Genomic DNA, 26093 nt, shown 5'->3' with positions numbered 1-26093 from the left:
GTAGGGTCTAGATATTTACAGTAATGACATTGTAGGGTCTATATATATACATTAATGATATTGTAGGGTCTATATATATATACAGCAATGACATTGTAGGGTCTAGATATATACAGTTATGATATTGTAGGCTCTGTATATATACAGTAATGACATTGTAGGGTCTAGATATATAAAGTTATGATATTGTAGGGTCTATATATATACATTAATGACATTGTAGGGTCTATATATATATATAGTAATGACATTGTAGGGTCTGTATATATACATTAATGATATTGTAGGGTCTGTATATATATATACAGCAATGACATTGTAGGGTCTAGATATATACAGTTATGATATTGTAGGCTCTATATATATACAGTAATGACATTGTAGGGTCTAGATATATACAGTCATGATATTGTAGGCTCTATATATATACAGTAATAACATTGTAGCGTATATATATATATATATATACATTAATGATATTGTAGGGGCTATATATATACAGTTATGATATTGTAGAGTCTCTATACATACAGTAATGACATTGTAGGGTCTAGATATTTACAGTAATGACATTGTAGGGTCTAGATATTTACGGTAATGATATTGTAGGGTCTAGATATATACAGTTATGATATTGTAGGGTCTCTATATTTACAGTAATTATATTATAGGGTCTAGATATATACAGTAATGTCATTGTAGGGTCTAGATATTTACAGTAATGATATTGTAGGGTCTAGATATTTACAGTAATGCTATTGTAGGGTCTTGCTATTTACAGTAATGATTTTGTAGGGCTAGATATTGAAGGGTCTATATAAATACAGTTATAATATTGTAGGGTCTATATATATACAGTAATGATATTGTAGGGTGTATATATATATATATATATATATATATATATATATATATATATATATATATATATATTAATGATATTGTAGGGTCTAGATATTTACAGTCATGACATTGTAGGGTCTAGATATATACAGTAATGACATTGCAGGGTCTAGATATATACAGTAATAACATTGTAGGGTCTCGATATTTACAGTTAATAATATTGAGGGATTTGCATTATTGATATTGTAGGGTCTAGATATTTACATTAATGACATTGTAGCATCTAGATATTTACAGTAATGACATTGTAGGGTCTAGATATATACAGTCATGATATTGTAGGGTCTAGATATTTACAGTTATGATATTGTAGTTTCTAGATATATACAGTAATGATATTGTAGGGTCTAGACATATACAGTTATGACATTGTAGGGCCTAGATATATACAGTAATGACATTGTAGGGTCTAGATATATACAGTCATGATATTGTAGGGTCTAGATATTTACAGTTATGATATTGTAGGGTCTAGATATATACAGTTATGTTATTGTAGGGTCTAGATATTTACATTAATGACATTGTAGGGTCTTGATATTTACAGTAATCATATTGTTGCGTCTAGATATTTACAGTTCTGATATTGTAGGGTCTATATATGTACAGTAATGATATTGTAGGGTCTAGATATATACAGTAATGATATTGCAGGGTCTAGATATATACAGTAATGATATTGTAGGGTCCAGATATTTAGAGTAATGATATTGTAGGGCCTAGATATATACAGTTATGATATTGTAAGGTCTATATATATATACATTAATGACATTGTAGGATCTATATATATACAGTAATGACATTGTAGGGTCTATATATATACATTAATGATATTGTAGAGTCTATATATATATACAGTTATGATATTGTAGGGTCTATATATATATATATATATATATATATATATATATATATATATATATATATATATACAGTAATGACATTGTAGTGTCTAGATATTTACAGTAATGACATTGTAGGGTCTTTATATATACATTAATGATATTGTAGGGTCTACATATATACAGTAATGACATTGTTGGGTCTATATATATACATTAATGATATTGTAGGGTCTATATATATATTCATTAATGACAATGTAGAGTCTAGATATATACAATAATAATATTGTAGGGTCTATATATATACAGTAATGACATTGTATGGTCTATATATATACAGTAATGACATTGTAGGGTCTATATATATACAGTAATGACATTGTAGGATCTAGATATATACAGTTATGATATTGTAGGGTCTAGATATTTACATTAATGACATGTTAGGGTCTAGATTTATACAGTCATGATATTGTAGGGTCTATATATAAGCAATAATGACATTGTAGGGTCTATATATATACAGTAATGACACTGTAGGGTATATATACATACATTAATGATATTGTAGGGTCTATATATATACAGTTATGATATTGTAGGGTCTCTATACATACAGTAATGATATTGTAGGGTCTAGATATTTACAGTAATGACATTGTAGGGTCTATATATATACATTAATGATATTGTACGGTCTATATATATACAGCAGTGACATTGTAGGGTCTAGATATATACAGTTATGATATTGTAGGCTCTATATATATACAGTAATGACATTGTAGGGTCTAGAGATATACAGTTATGATATTGTAGGCTCTATATATATACAGTAATGACATTCTAGGGTATATATATATATATATATATACATTAATGATATTCTAGGGTATATATATATATACAGTTAAGATATTGTAGGGTCTCTATACATACAGTAATGACATTGTAGGGTCTAGATATTTACAGTAATGTCATTGTAGGGTCTAGATATTTACAGTAATGATATTGTAGGGTCTAGATATTTACAGTAATGATATTGTAGGGTCTTGATATTTACAGTAATGATTTTGTAGGGTCTAGATATTGAATGGTCTATATAGATACAGTTATGATATTGTAGGGTCTATATATATATATATATTAATGATATTGTTGGGTCTAGATATTTACAGTTATGACATTGTATGGTTTAGATATATACAGTAATGACATTGTAGGGTCTAGATATTTACAGTCATGATATTGTAGGGTCTAGATATATACAGTAATGACATTGCAGGGTCTAGATATATACAGTAATAACATTGTAGGGTCTAGATATTTACAGTTAATGATATTGAGGGATTTGCATTATTGATATTGTAGGGTCTAGATATTTACAGTTATGATATTGAGGGATTTGCAGTAATGATATTGTAGGGTCTAGATATTTACATTAATGACATTGTAGCATCTAGATATTTACAGTAATGATATTGTAGGGTCTAGATATATACAGTAATGACATTGTAGGGTTTAGATATATACAGTAATGACATTGTAGGGTCTAGATATATACAGTTATGATATTGTAGTTTCTAGATATATACAGTAATGATATTGTACGGTTTAGATATATACAGTTATGACATTGTAGGGTCTAGATACTTACATTAATGATATTGTAGGGTCTAGATATATACAGTAATGATATTGTAGGGTCTAGATATACAGTAATGACATTGTAGGGTCTAGATATTTACAGTAATGACATTGTGGGGTCTTTATATATACCTTAATGATATTGTGGAGTCTACATATATACAGTAATGACATTGTTGGGTCTATATATCTACATTAATGATATTGTAGGGTCTATATATATACAGTAATGACATTGTAGCGTCTAGATATATACAGTTATGATATTGTAGGGTCTAGATATATACAGTAATGACATTGTAGGGTCTATATATATACAGTAATGATATTGTAGGGTCTATCTATATGCAGTAATGACATTGTAGGGTCTAGATATATATAGTTATGATATTGTAGGGTCTAGATATTTACATTAATGACATGTTAGGGTCTAGATATATACAGTTATGATATTGTAGGGTCTATATATAAACAATAATGACATTGTAGGGTCTATATATATACAGTAATGACATTGTAGGGTATATATATATATACATTAATGATATTGTAGTGTCTATATATATACAGTTATGGTATTGTAGGGTCTCTATGCATAGAGTAATGACATTCTAGGATCTAGATATTTACAGTAATGACATTGTAGGGTATATATATATAAATTAATGATATTGTAGGGTCTATATATATATATATATATATATATATATATATATATATATATATATATATACAGCAGTGACATTGTAGGGTGTAGATATATACAGTTATGATATTGTAGGCTCTATATATATACAGTAATGACATTGTAGGTTTAGATATTTACGGTAATGATATTATAGGGTCTAGATATATACAGTTATGATATTGTAGGGTCTATATATTTACAGTAATTATATTGTAGGATTTAGATATATACAGTAATGTCATTGCAGGGTCTAGATATTTACACTAATGATTTTGTAGGGTCTTGATATTTACAGTAATGATTTTGTAGGGTCTAGATATTGAATGGTCTATATAGATACAGTTATGATATTGTAGGGTCTATTTATATACAGTAATGATATTGTAGGGTGTGTATATATATATATATATATATATATATATATATATATATATATATATATATATATATACACACATTAATGATATTGTAGGGTCTAGATATTTACAGTTATGACATTGTATGGTCTAGATATATACAGTAATGACATTGTAGGGTCTAGATATTTACAGTCATGATATTGTAGAGTCTAGATATATACAGTAATGACATTGCAGGTTCTAGATATATACAGTAATAACATTGTAGGGTCTAGATATTTACAGTTAATGATATTGAGGGATTTGCATTATTCATATTGTAGGGTCTAGATATTTACAGTTATGATATTGAGGGATTTGCAGTAATGATATTGTAGGGTCTAGATATTTACATTAATGACATTGTAGGGTCTAGATATTTACAGTGATGACATTGTAGAGGCTAGATATATAAAGTAATAACAGTGTAGGGTCTAGATATTTACAGTAATGATATTGTAGGGTCTTGATATTTACAGTTATGATATTGTAGGGTCTAGATATATACAGTTATGTTATTGTAGGATCTAGATATTTATATTAATGACATTGTAGTTTCTTGATATTTACAGTAATCATATTGTTGGGTCTAGATATTTACAGTAATGATATTGTAGGGTCTAGATATTTACATCAGTGACATTGTAGGGTCTAGATACTTACAGTTACTGTAATGATATTGTAGGGGCTACATGTATACATTAATGATATTGTAGGGTCTAGATATTTACAGTAATGACATTGTAGGGTCTTTATATATACATTAATGATATTGTAGAGTCTGCATATATACAGTAATGACATTGTTGGGTCTATATATCTACATTAATGATATTGTAGGGTCTATATATATACAGTAATGACATTGTAGCGTCTAGATATATACAGTTATGATATTGTAGGGTCTATATATTTACATCAGTGACATTGTAGGGTCTAGATATTTACAGTAATGATATTGTAGGGTCTACATATATACAGTTATGATATTGTAGGGTCTATGTATTTACAGTAATGATATTGTAGGGTCTAGATATATAGAGTAATGATTTTGTAGGGTCTTGATATTTACAGTGATGATATTGTAGGGTCTGTATATGTATTCAGTTATGATATTGTAGGGTCTAGATATATACAGTAATGACATTGTAGGGTCTAGATATATACAGTAATGACATTGTAGGGTTTAGATATTTACAGTAATGATATTGTAGAGTCTATATATGTACAGTAATGACATTGTAGGGTCTAGATATATACAGTAATGACATTGCAGGGTCTAGATATATACAGTAATGACATTGTAGGGTCTAGATATATACAGTAATGACATTGTAGGGTCTAGATATTTACAGTAATGACATTGTAGGGTCTAGATATATACAGTAATGACATTGTAGGGTCTAGATATATACATTTATGAGATTGTAGGGTCTAGATATATACAGTAATGACATTGTAGGGTCTAGATATATGCAGTAATGACATTGTAGGGTCTAGATATATACAGTAATGACATTGTAGGGTCTAGATATTTGCAGTAATGACATTGTAGGGTCTAGATATATACAGTAATGACATTGTAGGGTCTTGATATATACAGTAATGACATTGTAGGGTCTAGATATATACAGTAATGACATTGTAGGCTCTTGATATATACAGTAATGACTTTGTAGGGTCTAGATATATACAGTAATGACATTGTAGGCTCTTGATATATACAGTAATGACATTGTAGGGTCTAGATATATACAGTAATGACATTGTAGGGTCTAGATATATACAGTTATGACATTGTAGGGTCTAGATATATGCAGTAATGACATTGTAGGGTCTAGATATATACAGTAATGACATTGTAGGGTCTTGATATATACAGTTATGATATTGTAGGGTCTAGATATTTACAGTTATGATATTGAGGGATTTGCAGTAATGACATTGTAGGGTCTTGATATTTAATTAATGACATTGTAGGTTCTAGATATTTACAGCAGTAATATTGTAGGATATAGATAATTACATTAATGACATTTTAGGGTCTAGATGATTACAGTAATGACATTGTAGGATCTAGATAATTACATTAATGACATTGTACTTTGTAAATAATTATATTTGTGACATTTTATGGTTTAAATATTTACAGTAATGATATGATAGAGTCTAGATAGATAAAGTAATGATATTGTAGGGTCTAGATATTTACAGTAAGGACATTGTAGGGTCTTGATATTTACAGCAGTAATATTGTAGGATATAGATAATTACATTAATGACATTTTAGGGTCTAGATGATTACAGTAATGACATTGTAGGATCTAGATAATTACATTAATGACATTGTACTTTGTAAATAATTATATTTGTGACATTTTATGGTTTAAATATTTACAGTAATGATATGATAGGGTCTAGATAGATAAAGTAATGATATTGTAGGGTCTAGATAGATAAAGTAATGATATTGTAGGGTCTGTATATATATATGCAGTTATGACATTGTAGGGTCTAGATATATGCAGTAATGACATTGTAGGGTCTAGATATATACAGTAATGACATTGTAGGGTCTTGATATATACAGTTATGATATTGTAGAGTCTAGATATTTACAGTTATGATATTGAGGGATTTGCAGTAATGACATTGTAGGGTCTTGATATTTAATTAATGACATTGTAGGTTCTAGATATTTACAGCAGTAATATTGTAGGATATAGATAATTACATTAATGACATTGTAGGATCTAGATAATTACATTAATGACATTGTACTTTGTAAATAATTATATTTGTGACATTTTATGGTTTAAATATTTACAGTAATGATATGATAGGGTCTAGATAGATAAAGTAATGATATTGTAGGGTCTAGATATTTACAGTAAGGACATTGTAGGGTCTAGATATTTACAGCAGTAATATTGTAGGATATAGATAATTACATTAATGACATTTTAGGGTCTAGATGATTACAGTAATGACATTGTAGGATCTAGATAATTACATTAATGACATTGTACTTTGTAAATAATTATATTTGTGACATTTTATGGTTTAAATATTTACAGTAATGATATGATAGAGTCTAGATAGATAAAGTAATGATATTGTAGGGTCTAGATATTTACAGTAAGGACATTGTAGGGTCTTGATATTTATATTAATGACATGGTAGGGTGTAGATATTTTTGGTAATGATACTATATGATTTATATAATTACATTGGTGATATTTTATGGTCTAGATAATTACAGTAATGACATTGTGTGGTCTTTATATTTACAGTAATGATGTTTTATCTCATTATAACTTAATCCTTTTAATCTCTAGCTTATGACTATAAGAAATATTATTACGACTATAGAGCAACACAAGACTTGTGTTTCAGGGTCACCTCATTGCCTCCCACCCTCCCAAAACAGGGATTCTGATAAATTAAATACAGATCACTGCTTAAGAAAGATGAATTTGTGTCTTGGATCTTTGGTTTCAGAGACCCCCAAAAATAGCTGCTTGAGGACAATATTATATTTGAGGCAATATTTCAAATGAGTTTAGCTTCTTTGCACATTCTTGTTATGACTGCTCCGGTGGCCTAGTGGTTTGAGCATCCACCTCGGATGCGGGAGGTCATGGTTCGATCCCCTACCAAGTAAAACCAAAGACTTCCAAAAATGGTACTGACACCTGCCTTGCTTGGTGCTCAGCATTAAGAGGTTAGTGTTAGGACTGGATGGACTGGTGTCAGAATAATATGACTGGGTGGGACATCATGCTACATGTCTACGGCATGATGCCACAGTGCTAGACATCACTATAAACTGCCACATTGTTAAAGCTATGTTAAAAGTCCAAATCACACATCACAACACATTCTTGTTATGTTCTATCACAATTTTGCACTAATCTTTTAAGTGTTGATGTTGAAGAAAGTTATTTTTCTTATGCAGGTAAAGAGATGTTACGCAGACTAGTACAGGAAGGAATTAAGTCTTCGTATGTTTTGATCAATGCTGCTTCATATGTCATGAAAGAGGTAATGTGATCTTTCAACATTTTGTCAGTATTGTTGAAAGGCATGAGGACTTCATTTTTAGGGCAGAAGCAATGGTATCCACACTGAGATTTGCATTTTAAATTTTGTGTTGATGTTTTCTTTGTGAGGGGATTGGTACATCCTAGTATGTATGGATACAGGCAAGTTTTCTATATTATCATGTCTTACAAAATCCACTTCATAGTTAAATATGTGACTCTTTACTGATTTTATTTGTATAGAACGTCATTGGGCCTTTGTTACATGTAACACTGTCTCACAAATGGATATTGTAGCATCCACTTTGTAAGTATCAATAATGATGCTTCAGTGCCTTTTTTACATGCAGGTTTGGTGTCTATAATATAAAAAAATTCATATTACTGTATAACTTCCACTGTGGTCAGATACGTACAGGTAATTAGTTTAGTCCACTTTAAAGCTTAAACAGTGATTTTACCTGTATATGCAGTCAAAAATTGACCTTCCTACAGGGAACCGCTCCAGTGGCCTAGTGGTTAGAGCATCAACTTCGGATGTGGGAGGTCATGGGCTAGATTCCCGGCCGAGTCATACCAAAGACTTACAAAAATCTTACTAACAGTTGCCTCGCTTGGCGCTCAGCATTAAGAGGTTAGTGTTAGGAGTGGTCGGCCTGGTGTCAGGATAATGTGACTGGGTGGGACATCATTCTAGATGTCTGCGGCATGATGTCCCAGTTCTAGACATCACTATAAAACTGCCACACTGCAGACATCGAAGTGATATGATTGAAAAAAAAAATTAAAACTACATTACAAATCTAAATCACACACACACGCACACACACACACACACACCTTCCTACAGGTAACGTGTTACTAGAATTGATTATTTAGCATCCACTTTGTAAGTATTAACAGCTGTACCCTAATTCTATATCTGTACAGGCCATGTGCACCCTTTTACAGGTATTTGTCCAAGTTTGTAACTCTACATGGACATTCATATAGCAGGATGTGTGCCACACTACATGTATATACTGTCTGCTGTTTTGTCTTAACAGATTTTAGACCATGGATGAGATCAGACTGACAACCATTCTACATGTGTAGTTTTCTCTGGTTGTCATTCTTTGAATATATGTGAGACTTACATATTATGAACAGAAGTCGATGGGTGGCAGTTCTACAGGTACTAAAGGGGAAGGCGCAAAAACATACCTTGGGGGATGAAGACATTATTAACTTGCACACAAGGGTGAAACCATGTTATTTACTGTGGAGCAAGATAGAGAACAACAACAGCCATCTTGCATATCAGAATTACAGACTGGCTACATGGATCAATATCCTGTAAACCATCTCAGCTTCAAGAACTGGACAATGTCATGCCAGCCAAGATGATCATGTTCCTTCATGACCAGACTCAGCCATATAACTCAGATATTAGTAGGCCACAACCATAATCTATCATAACAGTATCAACCACCAGAAGAATGGACTTGTCAGGTTCCACAACTCTTATAGCGCTACTAGGTTCTTCCTGCATATGATGCCATGATTATTGACTCAGTATGCAAGAGCCGAGTTATACTGAGTTATAACCCACATAGTGTGGCTAGGCAGTTCTTGTAAACAATGCACAATTTATACAAGTGCTTTCATGTATCAACCTAACCTGCACAGTGCCATTTGGCACTTCCTGTGGACAGTGTCCAGTTTATTTAGGCACTCTCATGGATCAGTCTAATCCTCAGTGTACCTCTGGACACTCCTGGTGTATCATGTTCAACTTAGTCTCTCAGTTTCCAAGAGATGTCACTTAACTCATCCTCAAGACTTTGCCACAGAAAAGGGGGTCTGTACTTATTGGTATCCTGAAAGTAATGGGATATAACTCATGATGTGCTGCAAGTGTAGCAAACTGCCATCCATGACATTGTTCTTAGACTACTTCACATGTAGGACAAGATATAATGACTTCGCTGCCTTAATAAAACAAAAAAACAAAAACTGGACCTTCTTGTTATTAGATCATACTATGAGACGTGAAGACTCAGCCTTACAGGCATGGAATGAAGAACTTTTTAGCCCACTTCCATGGGAGTTCTGTACTGCTCATTCCTCTACAACACTCAACACTTGCCTGGTCTATATTTCTTACATAAGGTGATCATTGACTTAGGAAGAATCTACTTTCAATTGCTTTGACAATCTGACATTTACTATCATTATGGGTTGCATACAGCTTTAGTTACATGTCCCAAGCTCCTACAGACAGTTTATCTCACAGATACCTTCCCATGAATTGTAGTTGATGGATGTACCAGCCCCACACACCAGTTTTCCATTTGGATACCCAGCAGTTGATTTGTAATGCTGTGATCAATGTTGGATCTAGTATCTATGGTGACCATTCAATTGGCAGAACACAGCTTACCTTCTTCCACCCCGAATCTAACGAGACATGAGTGGGAGCCTATTTATTAGAATGGCCCACTTGTTTAACATAGAAGCTCAACATACCAATGCCATGGCCTTAACAGCAGTAACAAACTTACAATTGATGGAACAAGATGCATTGCTGTTTACCTGCACCTTTCATAAAGAACATCATAGGCCAAGCTATGCCTGCAACTTTAATCATTTAATCTCCTATTTAATGATCAGGTTGACAGAATTCACAAGCAAGACATCAAGGATGACCTCTTTCCATCCTTCACAGTCTCATCTTCAGCAGAAGGATTTGCAATGCAATGAAGAAAAGATCTCATGGACATTCTTAGAGCATAGGCCACTCGGAAGCAGTCCTACTGAATTTACAACCATTGAAAACTCCTGTTTTTCGAAACTAAAATAGAAAAGAAGGAATGGGGCGGGTGATCTTTTTCCCCAAGCGTATCTCTCCACAAGATCCTCCATATCTCAAGTGACATCACCCTTATTACAGATCCCAGAAGCAGGAAAGCTCCAGTCTTTTGCTGCCAATGGGAATATATAGATCCAACAAGAGGTTTCTGGTGGAATTAGTATCATGTTTAGCCCCACTGCCTCCTTTGCCCAGAGTTACTTCAGCTAAAAATGCAGCACTCTGAATGTGCTTGGATTCACAATGGAATGCAAGAATGCCATCCATTTGGGAGACTATGCAATTTGTGTGTACTTTCAGGAAGCAGGACTTCACATCCCCGCTCAGTCGGCTTCCAGAAAGTCCTGTGATTCAAGTGCAAAAACTGCAGGCTACAAAACAGCTGGCTTGTTATATATTGGAGCAAGACATGATATCACTTGTTATTCTCATCCTCAACAAGGATATCTCTAACCTCATATCATTTCAAGATAGTTTTCATTTCTATCTGGAAGTCAGCATTTTAGTAAACTGATTATTTTCCCCCAGGAACGAGAATGGAATTAGTATAAAAATGGATTCTTGCCTATATGGAACAATCCACCTGCTAAAGAATTCCTTTGTCAGCTATGTTTGCATAGCTGCCAAGTGTCCCGTTTTTCCTGTGTTTTGGACCAGAATATGGGTGTACATTTTTCTTGTTAAAATCTGGGTTTATTAAAATAATAAAAATAATAATGTTAATTTTCTTGGAATTTTCTGTATAGAACAGCACCCGGTTCTTTTCTGAGTGTAAATATATTGCATCTATATAGGGATATAGAGTTCTAAAATATGATTGGTTCATTCAAAATCAAGGGTACCTTGCCAGGTCTTCTCATCTTCATAATATTCAATTCTAGTGATGTCGAAAAGGAAAGCAGAAGAATCAGAACTTTCTCCAGCAAAGAAAAGAAAACAGAACTGGAAGGACAATTATGTCATCGTGTTTAGATTTGTCAAACCATCTAGTAAAGGAGAAAACTTTGTGTTTTGCAAATTGTGTAATTGTGATTTCACTATTGGGTATGGAGGCACCCATAAAACAACATGTAAAGCTAATAAACATCAGCTTGCTGCTTCATCATGAGCAACACAGTTTTCGGTATTTGTAAATACCAGAGATAACCTTCATGTAATTCATCTGCAAGTTTTGTTTTGCCAAATTTCTTTTAGAAATCAACCTTCCACTTTAACTTGCTTGTGTAGCTGGCGATTTATTTTGCACACTTTCTCCAGACAGTAAAATTGCTAAGGATTATTCGTGTGTTAGAACAAAACATTTCTTTAAAATAATCCCACAGAATTCAGATCATCAGTGAAAAATGGTACATTGGAATCGAAAATAATTGAAAAAAGAAGTTGTAGAAAAGGCTGATATTACAGCCCATGTCTGAATGTGAGTGTTGCCCTCTTGCAGCTCCTGAATGGAATAGGATGCCTGTTCAGAAGGTGCAAGTGTGCAGCACATGCATTTTTGACATTAAATAAATAAGTTCCTGACCTATTGAACTGATTATTGTACATGTTGTAAATAGTTGCATATGCATTAAAGTTTGATAAAATTAGTATTTGTTCCTGAAAATCTGTATTTCTGTCATAAGCAGTCAGTACATTTGTACTCTGGGTTTGGCAGCTGTGGGTTTGTTCCATGTGGCAGTGGACATCTAAGTCTTGATCACCTCCATGGGCTCCCACTGCAATGATTCTGTGTTCCAGATGAAGGCCATACTTTCAACAATTGGACCAACTCTCACAATCTGAAAATCATGAGGTTCCATTTTAAATGTACTGAAACTTCACTGAGCTCAAGTTTAGGATACCTCTGCAAGTACAGCTTCCAGCAATCATGATCTGTATGGATGCAAACACAGAACTGGAGGGGGGCAAGTCTCCTATCATTTTGGGATACCATTGGAATGTGGCCCCTTCAGAATCATTATTTACATGTCAACATTCTCAAGATGAAAACCATTCTGACAGCTTTTCATTGGTTGCTGGAGAACCTGCATGTGAATGGAGTTTTCATTTTGTCCAACAACTCTACTGTGGTGACTTATCTCTAATGGCAAGGCAAAACCAAGTTGTCAGACTTGGTTTTTTGCTTGGAATTTTCTAAAGGGGTGTCCTCAACAACACATCGATATCCAATTTAACATATCCTAGGTTAGCTAATGTACTGGCAGACACATTGTACTGCAAGAATGAACTAATACAAACAGAATGGTCTCTTCTTCATATGGTTTTCACTCATTAGGTACCTGATATGATCAACCTGTGATGGATTTATTGGCATAAAGTTGGAATGCCAAAATCACAACCTTTATTCAACCAGTCCCAGATCCAAAGGCCTGGATAATCAATACTCTTTTTCTATTGATTGAAATTGGCCAAACTTACACACTTCTCCTCAACAGCTCAGGTTCTGAAGGTGATACAGGAAACAAAAGAATCTCAGTGTCTCCTCTTTCTTTTTACTCCACTTAAGTAGGAAATCATGGATAAACCTCATAAATCTTGCAACAAAATTGCAAGGAAATCTAGATATTCCCTTTAAGGAAACATGATGGCATTTCATTCCATCCAAGAGTTCCAGAACCTGCACGTCTGAATATTATTAAAATACTCCCTCATGTACAGACAGTTCTCTTAGCCAGTTGTAGAGAAATCCCTCAAGCAAAATGGCCCTTCCATGTTTGCGGCATGATGCTCCAGTGCTAGACTTCACTATAAACTGCCACACTGCAGACATTGTAGCAATATGACTTAAAAATTGTTAAAGCTACATTAAAATCCAAATCCACCCCACCCCCCATCTTAAAGGTATATGAAGGCAATGGAATATACAGTGGTGAGCACAAGAACATTTTATATCACTGCAGGCATCAGTACCTCAGTAGCTAACTTGCTATAGCTCTTTGAAGAGAAATAATTAGGACCAATCACAGTTAAAACCTATCATTGCACAATCACTGGTTGACTGTGTTATTATGGAAGAGATGATACTGGACAAACCAAAGAGCTATCCAATATTCTATCCATTTTGGATTAAACACATCCAATGATGTTGGATCCTTGCCTAGGTGGAATATATCATGGGTATTAACCATCCTGAACAAGACGCCATTTGAACCACCTTCAAGAGCTTGATTGGTTCACCTCATACAAGTCCTTTCTCCTCACTGCACTGGTGAATGGCAGGCAGAATCAGCAAATACATGACCTATTGGTGGACCCATCTACATGCAGTTCCAACATGGGTCAGTATCACTCATGATGGTCCTGCTTTCATTGACAAGAACAGACTATCATTCATGAGTACTCAGACTTTAGGTAATAAATTCCTGTCTACTGTGGATACTTCATCTCAAGGTCATCTGCATGACCCAGTGCAAGCACAGAAGTGGTATTTAAGGAAGACCGCACTGTTGCATCAAGGGAGCTCATGCCTCTTGTTGCCCTCACAGAGGGAAAGGACAATAAATCAACACAGACACTTTCATCCTTGATAAAGTGGGTTGTTTTTTTTCTCAGAAATAACCCCATACCAATGAATTTTGTTTACATCTTGGCTCACAAGGTTTGGACAGTCACCACAAACACTGCATATGAGCGAAACTGTTCTCTGGTATCATCCATGCTGTGGAATTGAGATCATAGTACACTTCTCTGGTTTTTATCTTAGAGATCTTTCATTCTTAAAGTGCTCAAAGAAAAAACATTTTGAGACACAGGCCCAGGGCTGGTGATTTAAAAAAAAATCACAAGGCCTGGCTTAAATTCCAATAAGCTATTGGTGAAGCATGCAAAGTCAAACAAAAATTTATTTCTGAATCCCTGGATGATGGAGTACTTTGTGAAGCACAACAGCAATGGGGAGCATATAATTCTTTGCACACACTGCAAACATCATTTAGGCTTAAGACATTATGGAGTTGAAATACCAGTATGTAACATTAGAATATATTAGACATGCTGAATTGAACATACAGATTAGTTTTCTTCATTCTTGTTTGTCATTGTAATCTTGTTAAAATATCAACTATTGACTCGTGCTTTCCAGGATGATTTTAGCCACGAAGTTCATTGATTGAAAGACAGTAATGAGAACTGTTGATTTATGTTGATCAAGCAATAATACCCATACTGGACAGAGATGTTTATTACTGCTGTATTACCAGTAAGGCCCCCATTAAACTTTAAAATATTATGCCCCCCCCCACCCAAATGTGATGTATATTCATTTGTTTATTGAGACAAGCATACCTCATAATCAGACTGAAATTAGATACAGTTCTGTTAATGCCAGTATTATGGTTCTGACCAGAAATTGCTCAATGAATCCAGCAGGTACTTTTTTAAACAACAGTACTATCCAACCTCAAATGAACACTAATGGCACCTGCTTTACCTTTAAACCCCCTATTGAACTATTAGGAGCAGCAAAGACTGTATCTAATTAAGCCTCTATTTTGCCATCCATTAATTATAAAGACAAACTTGTATGTTTTTATTTAATGCCAGTGTGGTTACAATTATATGCATGTTTTCACATATATCATTTACCATATATGTTGGGACACCATATTTGTTGAGACACCATAAGTTAATTTTAAAAGTAATTTTTTGTGCACTGTTTGTTCTGGTACACTTCATTTTTTTTCAAGTTGTATGATGTGAGACATCTTTTAAATCATTCGAAAATTACGTTGGAAAATGCACTCTAACTGAAATTTTATTTTAAAAAATATAAAACTGTGTACTCGAGATAAAACTCTTTAATCCACTGCAGCAGCATCTCATCAACACAACCCTTCTGCATACATACAATCCATTCTTTCAGTGCTTGAATATTTTTATTATCTTTCTCATACTGTGAAAAATTGTGAGAGGAAACATATCACCTGAAGCAGAAACTGCAAGGTCTAAAGTCAGATTTTTTCAAATCTGCACCAGTCTTGCTAATTCTCACCTTTGACCCCTATCTTATCGTCAATTTGTCTAGAAATGTGATCAAAGTACACTAAAATTTCATCCATGTAAATGATCATGTTGTCGGTAAAAACATCTGCTTCTCTTCTGGCTTTCACGAATTCATCACATGAGTTTATTGTCTCCAAACCTTCTAGGCAACACTGGGTCATCAATGACCATGCACGAAGCACTTTATCATGTCACTTTAAAAAATTGTTCCATTGTTTCAATTTATTTTCGAAATTCCCGTGAATACCATCTAAAAGTGACCAAAGTTAGCTTCCATTTCTAAACCGTCTTTGTATATTAAAACAAAATAAAAAATCTACACACTTAAAAAAATCCAAAGCCAGCTTCCAAGGTCAACTTACTCTGCAATAAAATAACCATTGTATTGAAGTTCTTTAAAACAAAAAACGGTTTCAGAGTATCCAAAGTCGGCTTTCGAGGTTGGCTTGCTTTGTAATAAAAATAACCTTTGTCTTTGATGTCCTTTTGGTAAGTTCAAAGACGGAGTTTACTGCTTACTTCCAGTTGTGTTTATTCACCACCTGGGCTTCTCTGTGCTTGGCAGTTGTAGTTATAATTAATACAAAGGAGAACTGATGTCTGGGGGTAAATAATGATGATACTTTTGTAACCTGTGCTGGCAGAAAGATTGTCACTTGCACTCAAGTGAATATGTTTTCAAATAATAATTTTTATTTGCAAGATACTGTCATATATAGTTGAACTGGATATAATTCAGTCTTGATTATTTTGCACATAACACCATGTTATGCGTGAATGAAAAGTTGTCTTTAAAATATTGGTTGATTATTTCCCTTTTGTTTGTGATTTCATCGGATCCAATTTTCAGTCGGATAACTTATTCAAAGCTTTGAGCACAACCACACACAATCTGTTTCTCAATGTTCATGTCAATGTACAATGTGTTATGTATTGGACATAAGCAATACAGTATGTAAGCCTACACTACATACATGGATTTCATGGATATATTTTATTCTTTAATGCTCATGTTGAAAAGTAAGGAATAAATGATACAATACAAGCTTAGTTTCTTTTTTTTAATTATCAAATAAGCATTTTATCTATTTTATTGTGATTTGCAGTGGGGGTGGGAGCACAAATGCAATACAAATTTATTTCATTTCTTAAGTCTTGTGACATATGACCCAGGTATAAAAAAAAGTTTCACCACAAGTTCTGGGACAGGAAAAAATAAATAATGATTTTATCATATCCCAATGTATATGGTAAATACGGTATATATGTATTTGGTGATGATATTTGACAATGCTGTATATATATATATAAGTTTACCAACTGTTTCTTTCCTTGTAACTGTGTTAAATGCATTGAAGCAAATAGGAAAGTTATTTTCTTTTATTCAAATTCCAGTCATTTTGTATAGGCTTATATGTAAAAGATAGCATATTCTCAGATGGATGATGTTGCTGCTTTTTGGTTAGATGTACTGATCCCACCTGAGACCTCAAAACATACTTTTTGAGTCCCAGCACTGTCTGAGAATATGATAGGTATGTATGAAGTCAGCCATTTATTAGCAAAATAATTGTCATCTAGTCAGTCACTTGTAAGCATTGATGAGATTAAATTCAGCACTTGCTGTTGCTTGAATTAATCATACAGGTAGTCATTATCAGTTATATTCATATCTGACATTAATTAATCAATCGATTGCTATTACTCACATTACAGGGTTAAAACAAAACCCAAGCAGTGACTTTCATATTGAGTGAAAGGTGTGATCCAAGGTAGTCCAAACATACAGGCCTTACCTTTGATTTCAACATAAATAGCAGCCGAGTGTTTACACCTATGAAGGAATAATACCTTGAAAATAATACAATGTTTCAATTTGCTTAGGCTGTTAGTACAAAGATTGGATTACATTTTTATCCTAAAATAAGGAACAGCAGATTAGGGGTTTAAAACAATATTTAAGGTGAATGAATTACCTGAGAGCATTCAAGATTGTTTTCTTGTGGTTGAATACGCATAAATCATACTTCTAAACATAATTTATTAAAATCTTGATAGTATTGATAATTGCACAATAAACTTGGAGATGAACACAATTGATGATGAAAATGTGTGCATTAAATAGTGTATTGGTATAGCTGGTGTCATGATACATGTAATTCACTTATGAAAAATGGTTGTAAATGTTGATGTCTCTGTTTGAAAACTTTTGCATTTTCATTTATTATGTTGAATAGATAAGTCACCCACTTAGATTTTATTTTTATATTTTAATTATAAAAATTGTGACATATATGGTATCTTCCACATTAATATCATTCAACTGTAATGTACATTCTTTAGAACTTCTATACAGCTGGGATTATACGTAATGATAATTTATTAAATTTTAGTTATGTACAACTTGATGAGTTATTGTAGGTACACATTGCCAGTGTTCCAGTGAGGTTAGGGATGTTGTACATGTACCTTGAAATTGAGAGGCAGACAGGGAATTATCCAAGAGACTGTTATTAGCCTATTATTTGCTGTCTTCATGTGGCTTGTTGGAAAATCACGGGTGGTGGGGGGGGGGCATGAGCAGAACTATTCCTATTGGTTGGCATTGGCAGCAGAGTTCAAAGAGCCAACCAAGTTAGGTAATTTTATGTAACATTTCATGATCATACACCATGTGATCAGTTACTTCTGGTTTTTCAAATGTGCAGACAATGAATGTACAGTTTCACTTTTCTGGCTTTTCAAAAGGTATGGACTGGATTTTGAGTTTCCGCATCAAACTTTTCTTATGGATTTGTGCTGGATTTGAAATTGGCAGTTTTCCATATCATGTAAACTGACTTTCTGTTCATCTTCCTGATTTTGCGCTGTAACAGTCGAGTTGATTCTTTTTCCCAACAGCAATGGGCAGTTATAATGGGACATTACCGGAGAATTGGTCTCTGCCAAACTTAGACAAGAACTTTTTTATTCCAGGCATTCATTTCATCCTGGCAGTAAGGAAATCTCATCATTTCCTTTGTTCAGGGAATGTAGCAGCAATGGTGTTAATGATAATCAAACAGTTATCACAATAGACAATTTTGCCCATGCACAACCAGAAGTGCCTTCAGCACATCCTAATATTTTCACTGTTACCTGATTGTCATGGATGGTGGTGGCAATGCAAAATACTCTGGCTACATTATCTAAAAGTGCTTCACTCCTTGACTGACTCTAAGAATAGTGGCATGAGGGAAGCACGGGCCAATCTGACACACTGTTCTTTGGGACATGCAGAATCATTGCAGCCAGATGTCTCTGTCATGGACAACAATGCAGCCCTAGGGAAGACAATTTCCATCCCTTCAGTGATGGTCATAATATACACGGCAGAATCCTTGCCATTCATGGAGACAGTGCATCAGAATCTTCACCAACAAATTCAAGAAGGTGCAGATTCCTCCAGCTCTCACCTTATACAGAGGAAATTCCAGTACAGGTCCTGGAATTTCCAACATTAACAAATGGGAGTAATAAAATTGTCCATGTTGGTAAAAAGTGCTCTTTCTTCATGTACCATGGAAGCTTACAGGCACAATTGGAAACACTACATCAATTTTTTTCAACCTCTTTAAAACTCCACAGCACTATCCTTTTTTCTCCCCCAAGTATCAGTTTGACAATTTTTGTTTTATATCTTTTTGAAAAACCCTATGCAGTGTCTACCATATCTACCTATGTCTCGGCTATTGGCTATGTACAGAAACTGAACAATATCCCTGATCCAATCAATTCCTTTCTGTTTCATAAACAATTGCTGAAGACTACCATTGATAAATGTATTCTACAAAAATTTGTTCTAGTCCTGCCTAGATTCACTCACAAGGCCACCCATATGGCTCTGTGCAAGTCCATGTTTCTCCTTGCACTTCATGCATTCTTGCGGTTAGGGGAAACGACAGACTACAAGGTTGCAGAAACCCAACTTTAGTTTTCTCGGGTTCAGATCAATGATGTTGGTTTTGCTGTCAAGTTTACACATTACAAATACTCCAAGGGTACCCCTTTGCCTAAGTGTCATGCCCGAAAAGTACAAGACCAGTGCCCTGTCCATGCGCTGCGTCACTATTTACAACTACTGGGGTGGCATTTGGGACCACTCTACCTTACTTTGAGGGGGGGGGGATTTTCACATAACTAGGCAGGAGTTCAACCAAGCCTTGTGCACATCGCTCATGGTAAGAGGTTTTATTCCTCATTTAGTCAAAACTCATCCTTTTAGGATTAGGGCAGCATCAGGGTGCTAAGCATAGTCTTTCAGACAGTATTATTCAGGTCTTGGGTAGTCATATCCCTTTGAGAAATATATCAGCCTGATAAAATTTCAAGTTTGTAATTTTGAATTGACTTCAGATTGTTTTGCACAGCACTGCATGTTGCCTGGTTCTGCTTTTCATCTTTCAAGTCTTGTGGATGCACAGACCAATACCCACATCATATGGACACTGCACTTCATATGGTTTCATTGGAGAGAATTTCACTTTGTATGGGTTAACGCAAGACATGGCCATCTTACAACACATCATTCTTCCACTGTTTTTCAGTGACAGGGAAATACAAACCTTTGTTGGATAGTGTGTGTACAGCTCGGCAGTCTCATGGGTGCACAGGCTGATACAGCCATCCACATCATATGGCACTGCTCTTCATATAGGTTTATTGGTGAGCACTTCATATGGGTTCATTGAAGGCATGTCCATCTTACAACACATCATTCTTCCACTTTTGTTCAGTGGCATGGAATAAAAATATTTCTGGATATTGTGTGCCATTTTGACACAATTTGTGCTGGACTGGTGGTGTTAATGGGGAAATCAGTGGCCTGAGAAAAGAATTCTGGTGAACTGTGACAATCCTGCAACTGTTGAAATCATTAACGAAGGCCAGTCCAAAATACCTCTTATAATGAAATTTGTTCCAAGGCTAATATGGTGTGATGCCAAGAGACAGTTTGTTATTCAGGCTTGCCATATACATGATAACCTTATAGCTGATGCTCTTTCTCGATTTCAGAATAAGAAGTTCCAGCACTTATTGCCCCAAGCAGATCAAACTCCATCTGTGTGTCCCCTGGCTAAAGAGTTGATGCTATTTTGACAGTGTGCGCAGGACTTGTGGTGTTTATCAGTGTCCAATATTACTAAGTGTACAGAAATGGCTTCCAGTGTTTGGTGAATTTTTGGCCATGTCAGGCATTGTTACGCATGCTTACATCAGAGTTCACCCTAACTGACTCCTTTCTGCTCAGGAACAGTTGTGTACATACATTTAGTATCATGTTCTTTGGACACCAGTCTTTCCAAATGGATTTTCACATTAATATCAGATTCAATTGGGAATTTTTTTCCCCAATCAGATACTCACTCATAAGCTATATTAATAACATAAAGGTCATGCCTCTTTAAATACATTTCTAATACAGTTTTAAATAGGAAAAATATAAGAATACTTTCTTCATGCTGGGATCAGTCTAGCTCTATTCTACGAATCTGGGATCAACCCAGAAAACACTCTTTTGTGGGGATCAGCCTAGCATAGATTTAGTTAAGATGGGATCAGCGATCAGCCCAGAATACATTAGCATGCTGGAATCAGCCCAGCTTACACTGTAATGCTGGGATCAGCCTAGCACCAATTATCCTTGAGCTGGGATCAGCCCAGAATAAACAATAATGCTGGCATCAGCCAAGCATGGATTTACTTGAAGATGGGATCAGCCCAGAATATACTTGAATGCTGGGATCAGCCTAGCACTGAGTTTACTTGAGCTGGGATTAGCCTAGCACCAATTTTACTTGAGCTGGGATCAGCCTAGCACTGATTGGGAATCAATCTTTTACATTCAGATTCTAGCCCATGATTAGCCCCCAAAGAGAGAGCCAAATATTTTGAAAATATTTAAATTAAGTATTGATGTTATTTTAGTTAAGAATTTGATGTTGTAGAATATTGGTAATAATAAATAGTGGCATGTTTGAGAGAAAGGGTGTGTGATTTGGATTTTTAACATAGCTTTAAAAACATTTCAGTCATATTGCTATGAGGTCTGCAGTGTGACAGTTTATAGTGATTGTCTATCACTGGGACATCATGCTGCAGACATGTAGCATGATGTCCCACCTAGTCAAATTATCCTGACATCAGGCCGATCAATCCTAACACTAACCTCTTAAAGCTGAGCGCCAAGCAAGGCAGCTGTTAGTACCATTTTTGTAAGTATTTGGTATGACTTGGCCGGGGATCAAACCCACAACCTCCAGCATCCAAGGTGGATGCTCTAACCACTAGGCCACCTGAGTGAGTGAGAGAAATGCACACTCATGTATCCTATATTTCTTACAATGTATGTATTAAATCATTTCTCATACAATTCAGTTTTGTTTTGTTGTGCATAAACACACCATTAATATAAATTATATGGTGTAGAGTATTAGTGTATGCCTGGAGTATATACCCTGATAAGCACAATCACAATATCATTTACAGATTCAACACCATTCTGCAGAGCTCTTCTTTGATATTACATATTTATATTTTGTTTACAGGCAACAAAAGTGTTTCTTGGTGCAAATGGTTTACTAGCAAATGGCTTTGTGATGTCACGCGTGGGTAGTTCTCTCATAGCACTGATGGCTCGATCCAGTAATGTGCCAGTCCTGGTGTGCTGTGAGACCTACAAGTTCTGTGAGAGAGTCCAGACTGATTCATTTGTCTTCAATGAACTGGGTCAGTTAAGTTTTGTGTTATGTTACTAATTCCTATGCTTCAGGACTGAGAATTTATTTTTCTTTCTTTCTGTACATGTTATATTGTATGCACAATGTGTAAAGTTCAGTTTAGACTTATTAATTCAATAGAAATGATTCCCTCTAAATAATTTTCTGTAATTTTGCTGGCCACTGCATTCCCATTTAATTTGCATGTACTTGCTCTAGGCAATAGATGGTCTCTTTCCAAAGAGACTGAAAGAGTACCAGGCTTGAGCGAGAATTGTCCTTGTAAATTACACAAGACTTGGTTTTTTGTTGTTGTAAGGAACCAGATGATACAGGCACCAGAGTCTTCTTTTAGTCATGCTTCCAGCCTGATCAACCTGTCTTGCTGTATACATTTTTAACTCATTCATGTAGCAATTTTGTGGGTCAGCCCATTGGTAAACTTCAAGATTTATTTGTTTTAGATGGCATTTATTGCTTAAAGAATAATTATACTTACAAATCAATTATCCCATCACCTAATGTCCGCTTTGTGTGTCTTATAATTTTCTAGACATTTTTTGAATGTATTATTTAAATAAAAATACTTGGACAGCTATTCAGAATATAATCCCATTGCAATTTAGTTGAATACTGCGTGACTGGAAAGGCCATTTATGTCAGATGCTTAGAAGGACCAGTATATCTTCTAGTGTTGCCAGTTGCCTGAAAGATTTTGGATTCTCTTTCATACAACTGGCTGCATAATTATTAGTTTCAGCCATAATTCTATAAATTAATGCCAGGGTAAAAATTTCAAGGAGAAATCTATCTTTTTTTCCCTCATTCAAAATTAAAGTAGCATTATTTCTTTCTGAGAACTCTTTGTTATTTGGGGCACATAACCATCATGTCCACACTGCATTGCCATCATCGTTTTTCTGTTTCGGACAGGTTGGAAAAATATGATAATTCAGTGTACCTGCCAAAACTCACAGTAAATGCTGTCTTCTGAAAAAGCAAACACTGATTCTGCTTCACTTGCAAAAGCCACTGTCTTCACTATAAAAAACGACCACTGATATTAAATATCACATTGTACAAATTCCAAAAAATTAGACAAAATGTCTCATCACTTAGATATAATGAGCATAACCTGCAGGTGTCTTTTTCCATCTTGACATTTGGCAGTGATTGTTTACAAGTCGACTTATCAGTCACAGCAAGATACATATCCAAAGGTCAGTAGTACAAACAACATTTTTTAATAACTGAATAAAGTCTTGTTGACTCCTCTATCATATACCTCACAATATCAGGTCATTGAAGTGATACATGAAATATGCTGAGCCGTTATCACAAGTTCCTTTTTTGTGTGATCCATTGGGTAATTCAAACTGACTACAGATAATGAAATCAAATTCCATCTCTTGCTCATATTGGCTGATGAGGTCATGATGGTTGATATCAGCCTAGCATTCAAACATAACTGCTTTCTGACCAGTATCATTTGAGCTATGGGATGGGAGTATGATATAACATTTTCTCTGAAAGACCTTTAATGTCAGGGCTGTTCCAGTAAAACATACCTGGGACCCAGGGATGGCACTTTTAATGTGCGGTCTCACCCATAGATGCACTTTAGAATTTTCTTGTCACTTTCATGTGAAATCAAATTACCCTGGCATATATTTTCAAAAAACTGCCTTCCCTGGGTATCATGTATGTTAAAATGGAACAGCCCTCAGAAAGCTCAGTTGAAGAAATTATATCAAAAAGTCAACAGGTCACCCTACCTGATTACACAGTAGCATCACAATGACATGGTTATACTCTCCTTCCATTTGATTTATGGGAATGAAATTTTGATGTTTTGAAACCCAGTCTCTTTGTTGTTCTATGTTATTCTTTGCCTCTATATTTCTTACTAGATTCAAAGCTACAGGTCACACATTAGGAGACAAAAACCAGGGCATGTAAGGATCCATCTTTTACTTATTAATGTATTATCTTTGAGTAATGTATTTGAACAAATTTTCAAAGCAGATATGTTTCTTTAATGATACTTCTGTGATCATAATATAAGACTGCTGACATTTAGTACAAAATAAGTTAATAGATTGTTTTTTTGCTTGGAAGAACTCCAAACATTGTGATGGGTAATTATTATTTAAGAAACATATTTTATATCAAAAATGGGGTTTCCCTAGGTATTAATCGTATTGGATGCTATAATTATCCCTGTTACCATTTCAGGTGACCCAGATGACCTAGTTGATATTGGCAACAGACAGCCAATTTTGGCTGACTGGAGAGACCATAGTTCTCTGACCTTACTGAACCTTGTGTATGACTTCACCCCACCAGAATTCATCTCCATGGTGATCACAGAGCTTGGCATGATCCCATGTACATCTGTACCTGTGGTACTTCGCATGAAACAACAGGATATGAATGAAACATAAGAATGTGGGATGAATTTATCCTCTACACTCTTTTGTTGACTGGACATGTGATTTCTCATATGGATTTGTTGACTTCTGTCATCATATTAGGTTATAATGTTAGCATTAGTTCTGTGAAATTAATCAAACTTCATTGGAAATAAAGGCCTGAAAATAATATTTATCCAAGGATTATTTTTACTATTTGATGCATGAATTTCTCTTGCATCACTTGCCAGGCTAGCCTGATTGAAGTCTGAAGGTCATAAGCATCAGATGCCATTTTGTTTACTGAATCTTCAGAGTTTGATATAAGGCATATTTATAATTAAATGCTAGTACATGCTAATGCCCCACCATACATGTTAATTTGGACATTGTATGTCAACTCAGGCAGTTAAGTTTTGCATATATGTCAGTTTTCAAGCACTACAGTAGTAGGTTATTTAATGATATATGAACACATTATTATCATTTTATGTCTACTGTCTTAGAGCATAAAAGCTTGAGGGATCGTCTGTTGTCCATC

General features: G+C 34.5%; 1 protein-coding gene across 3 annotated transcripts in view; it reads left to right on the top strand.

Moving 5' to 3' along the window:
- Positions 1–25742, top strand: part of LOC149784322 (translation initiation factor eIF2B subunit delta-like) — a 96760-nt gene extending 71018 nt beyond the window's left edge. For all 3 annotated transcript variants that reach the window (XM_089932353.1, XM_089932351.1, XM_089932352.1), the window contains exons 11-13: positions 8447–8532; positions 22971–23151; positions 25377–25742. In XM_089932353.1, the coding sequence (XP_089788479.1) occupies positions 8447–8532; positions 22971–23151; positions 25377–25585 (476 nt within the window). In that variant the 3' untranslated portion in view covers positions 25586–25742. The remainder of the gene's footprint in view (positions 1–8446; positions 8533–22970; positions 23152–25376) is intronic.
- The last annotated feature ends 351 nt before the right edge of the window (positions 25743–26093 follow it).

This window comes from Sinohyriopsis cumingii, chromosome 14 (assembly GCF_028554795.1).
Source record: "Sinohyriopsis cumingii isolate HCF-2022 chromosome 14, ASM2855479v2, whole genome shotgun sequence".
NCBI lineage: Eukaryota > Metazoa > Mollusca > Bivalvia > Unionida > Unionidae > Sinohyriopsis > Sinohyriopsis cumingii.
Note: the sequence above shows the minus strand (reverse complement) of the source record. Positions and strands in the feature narration are given on the sequence as shown.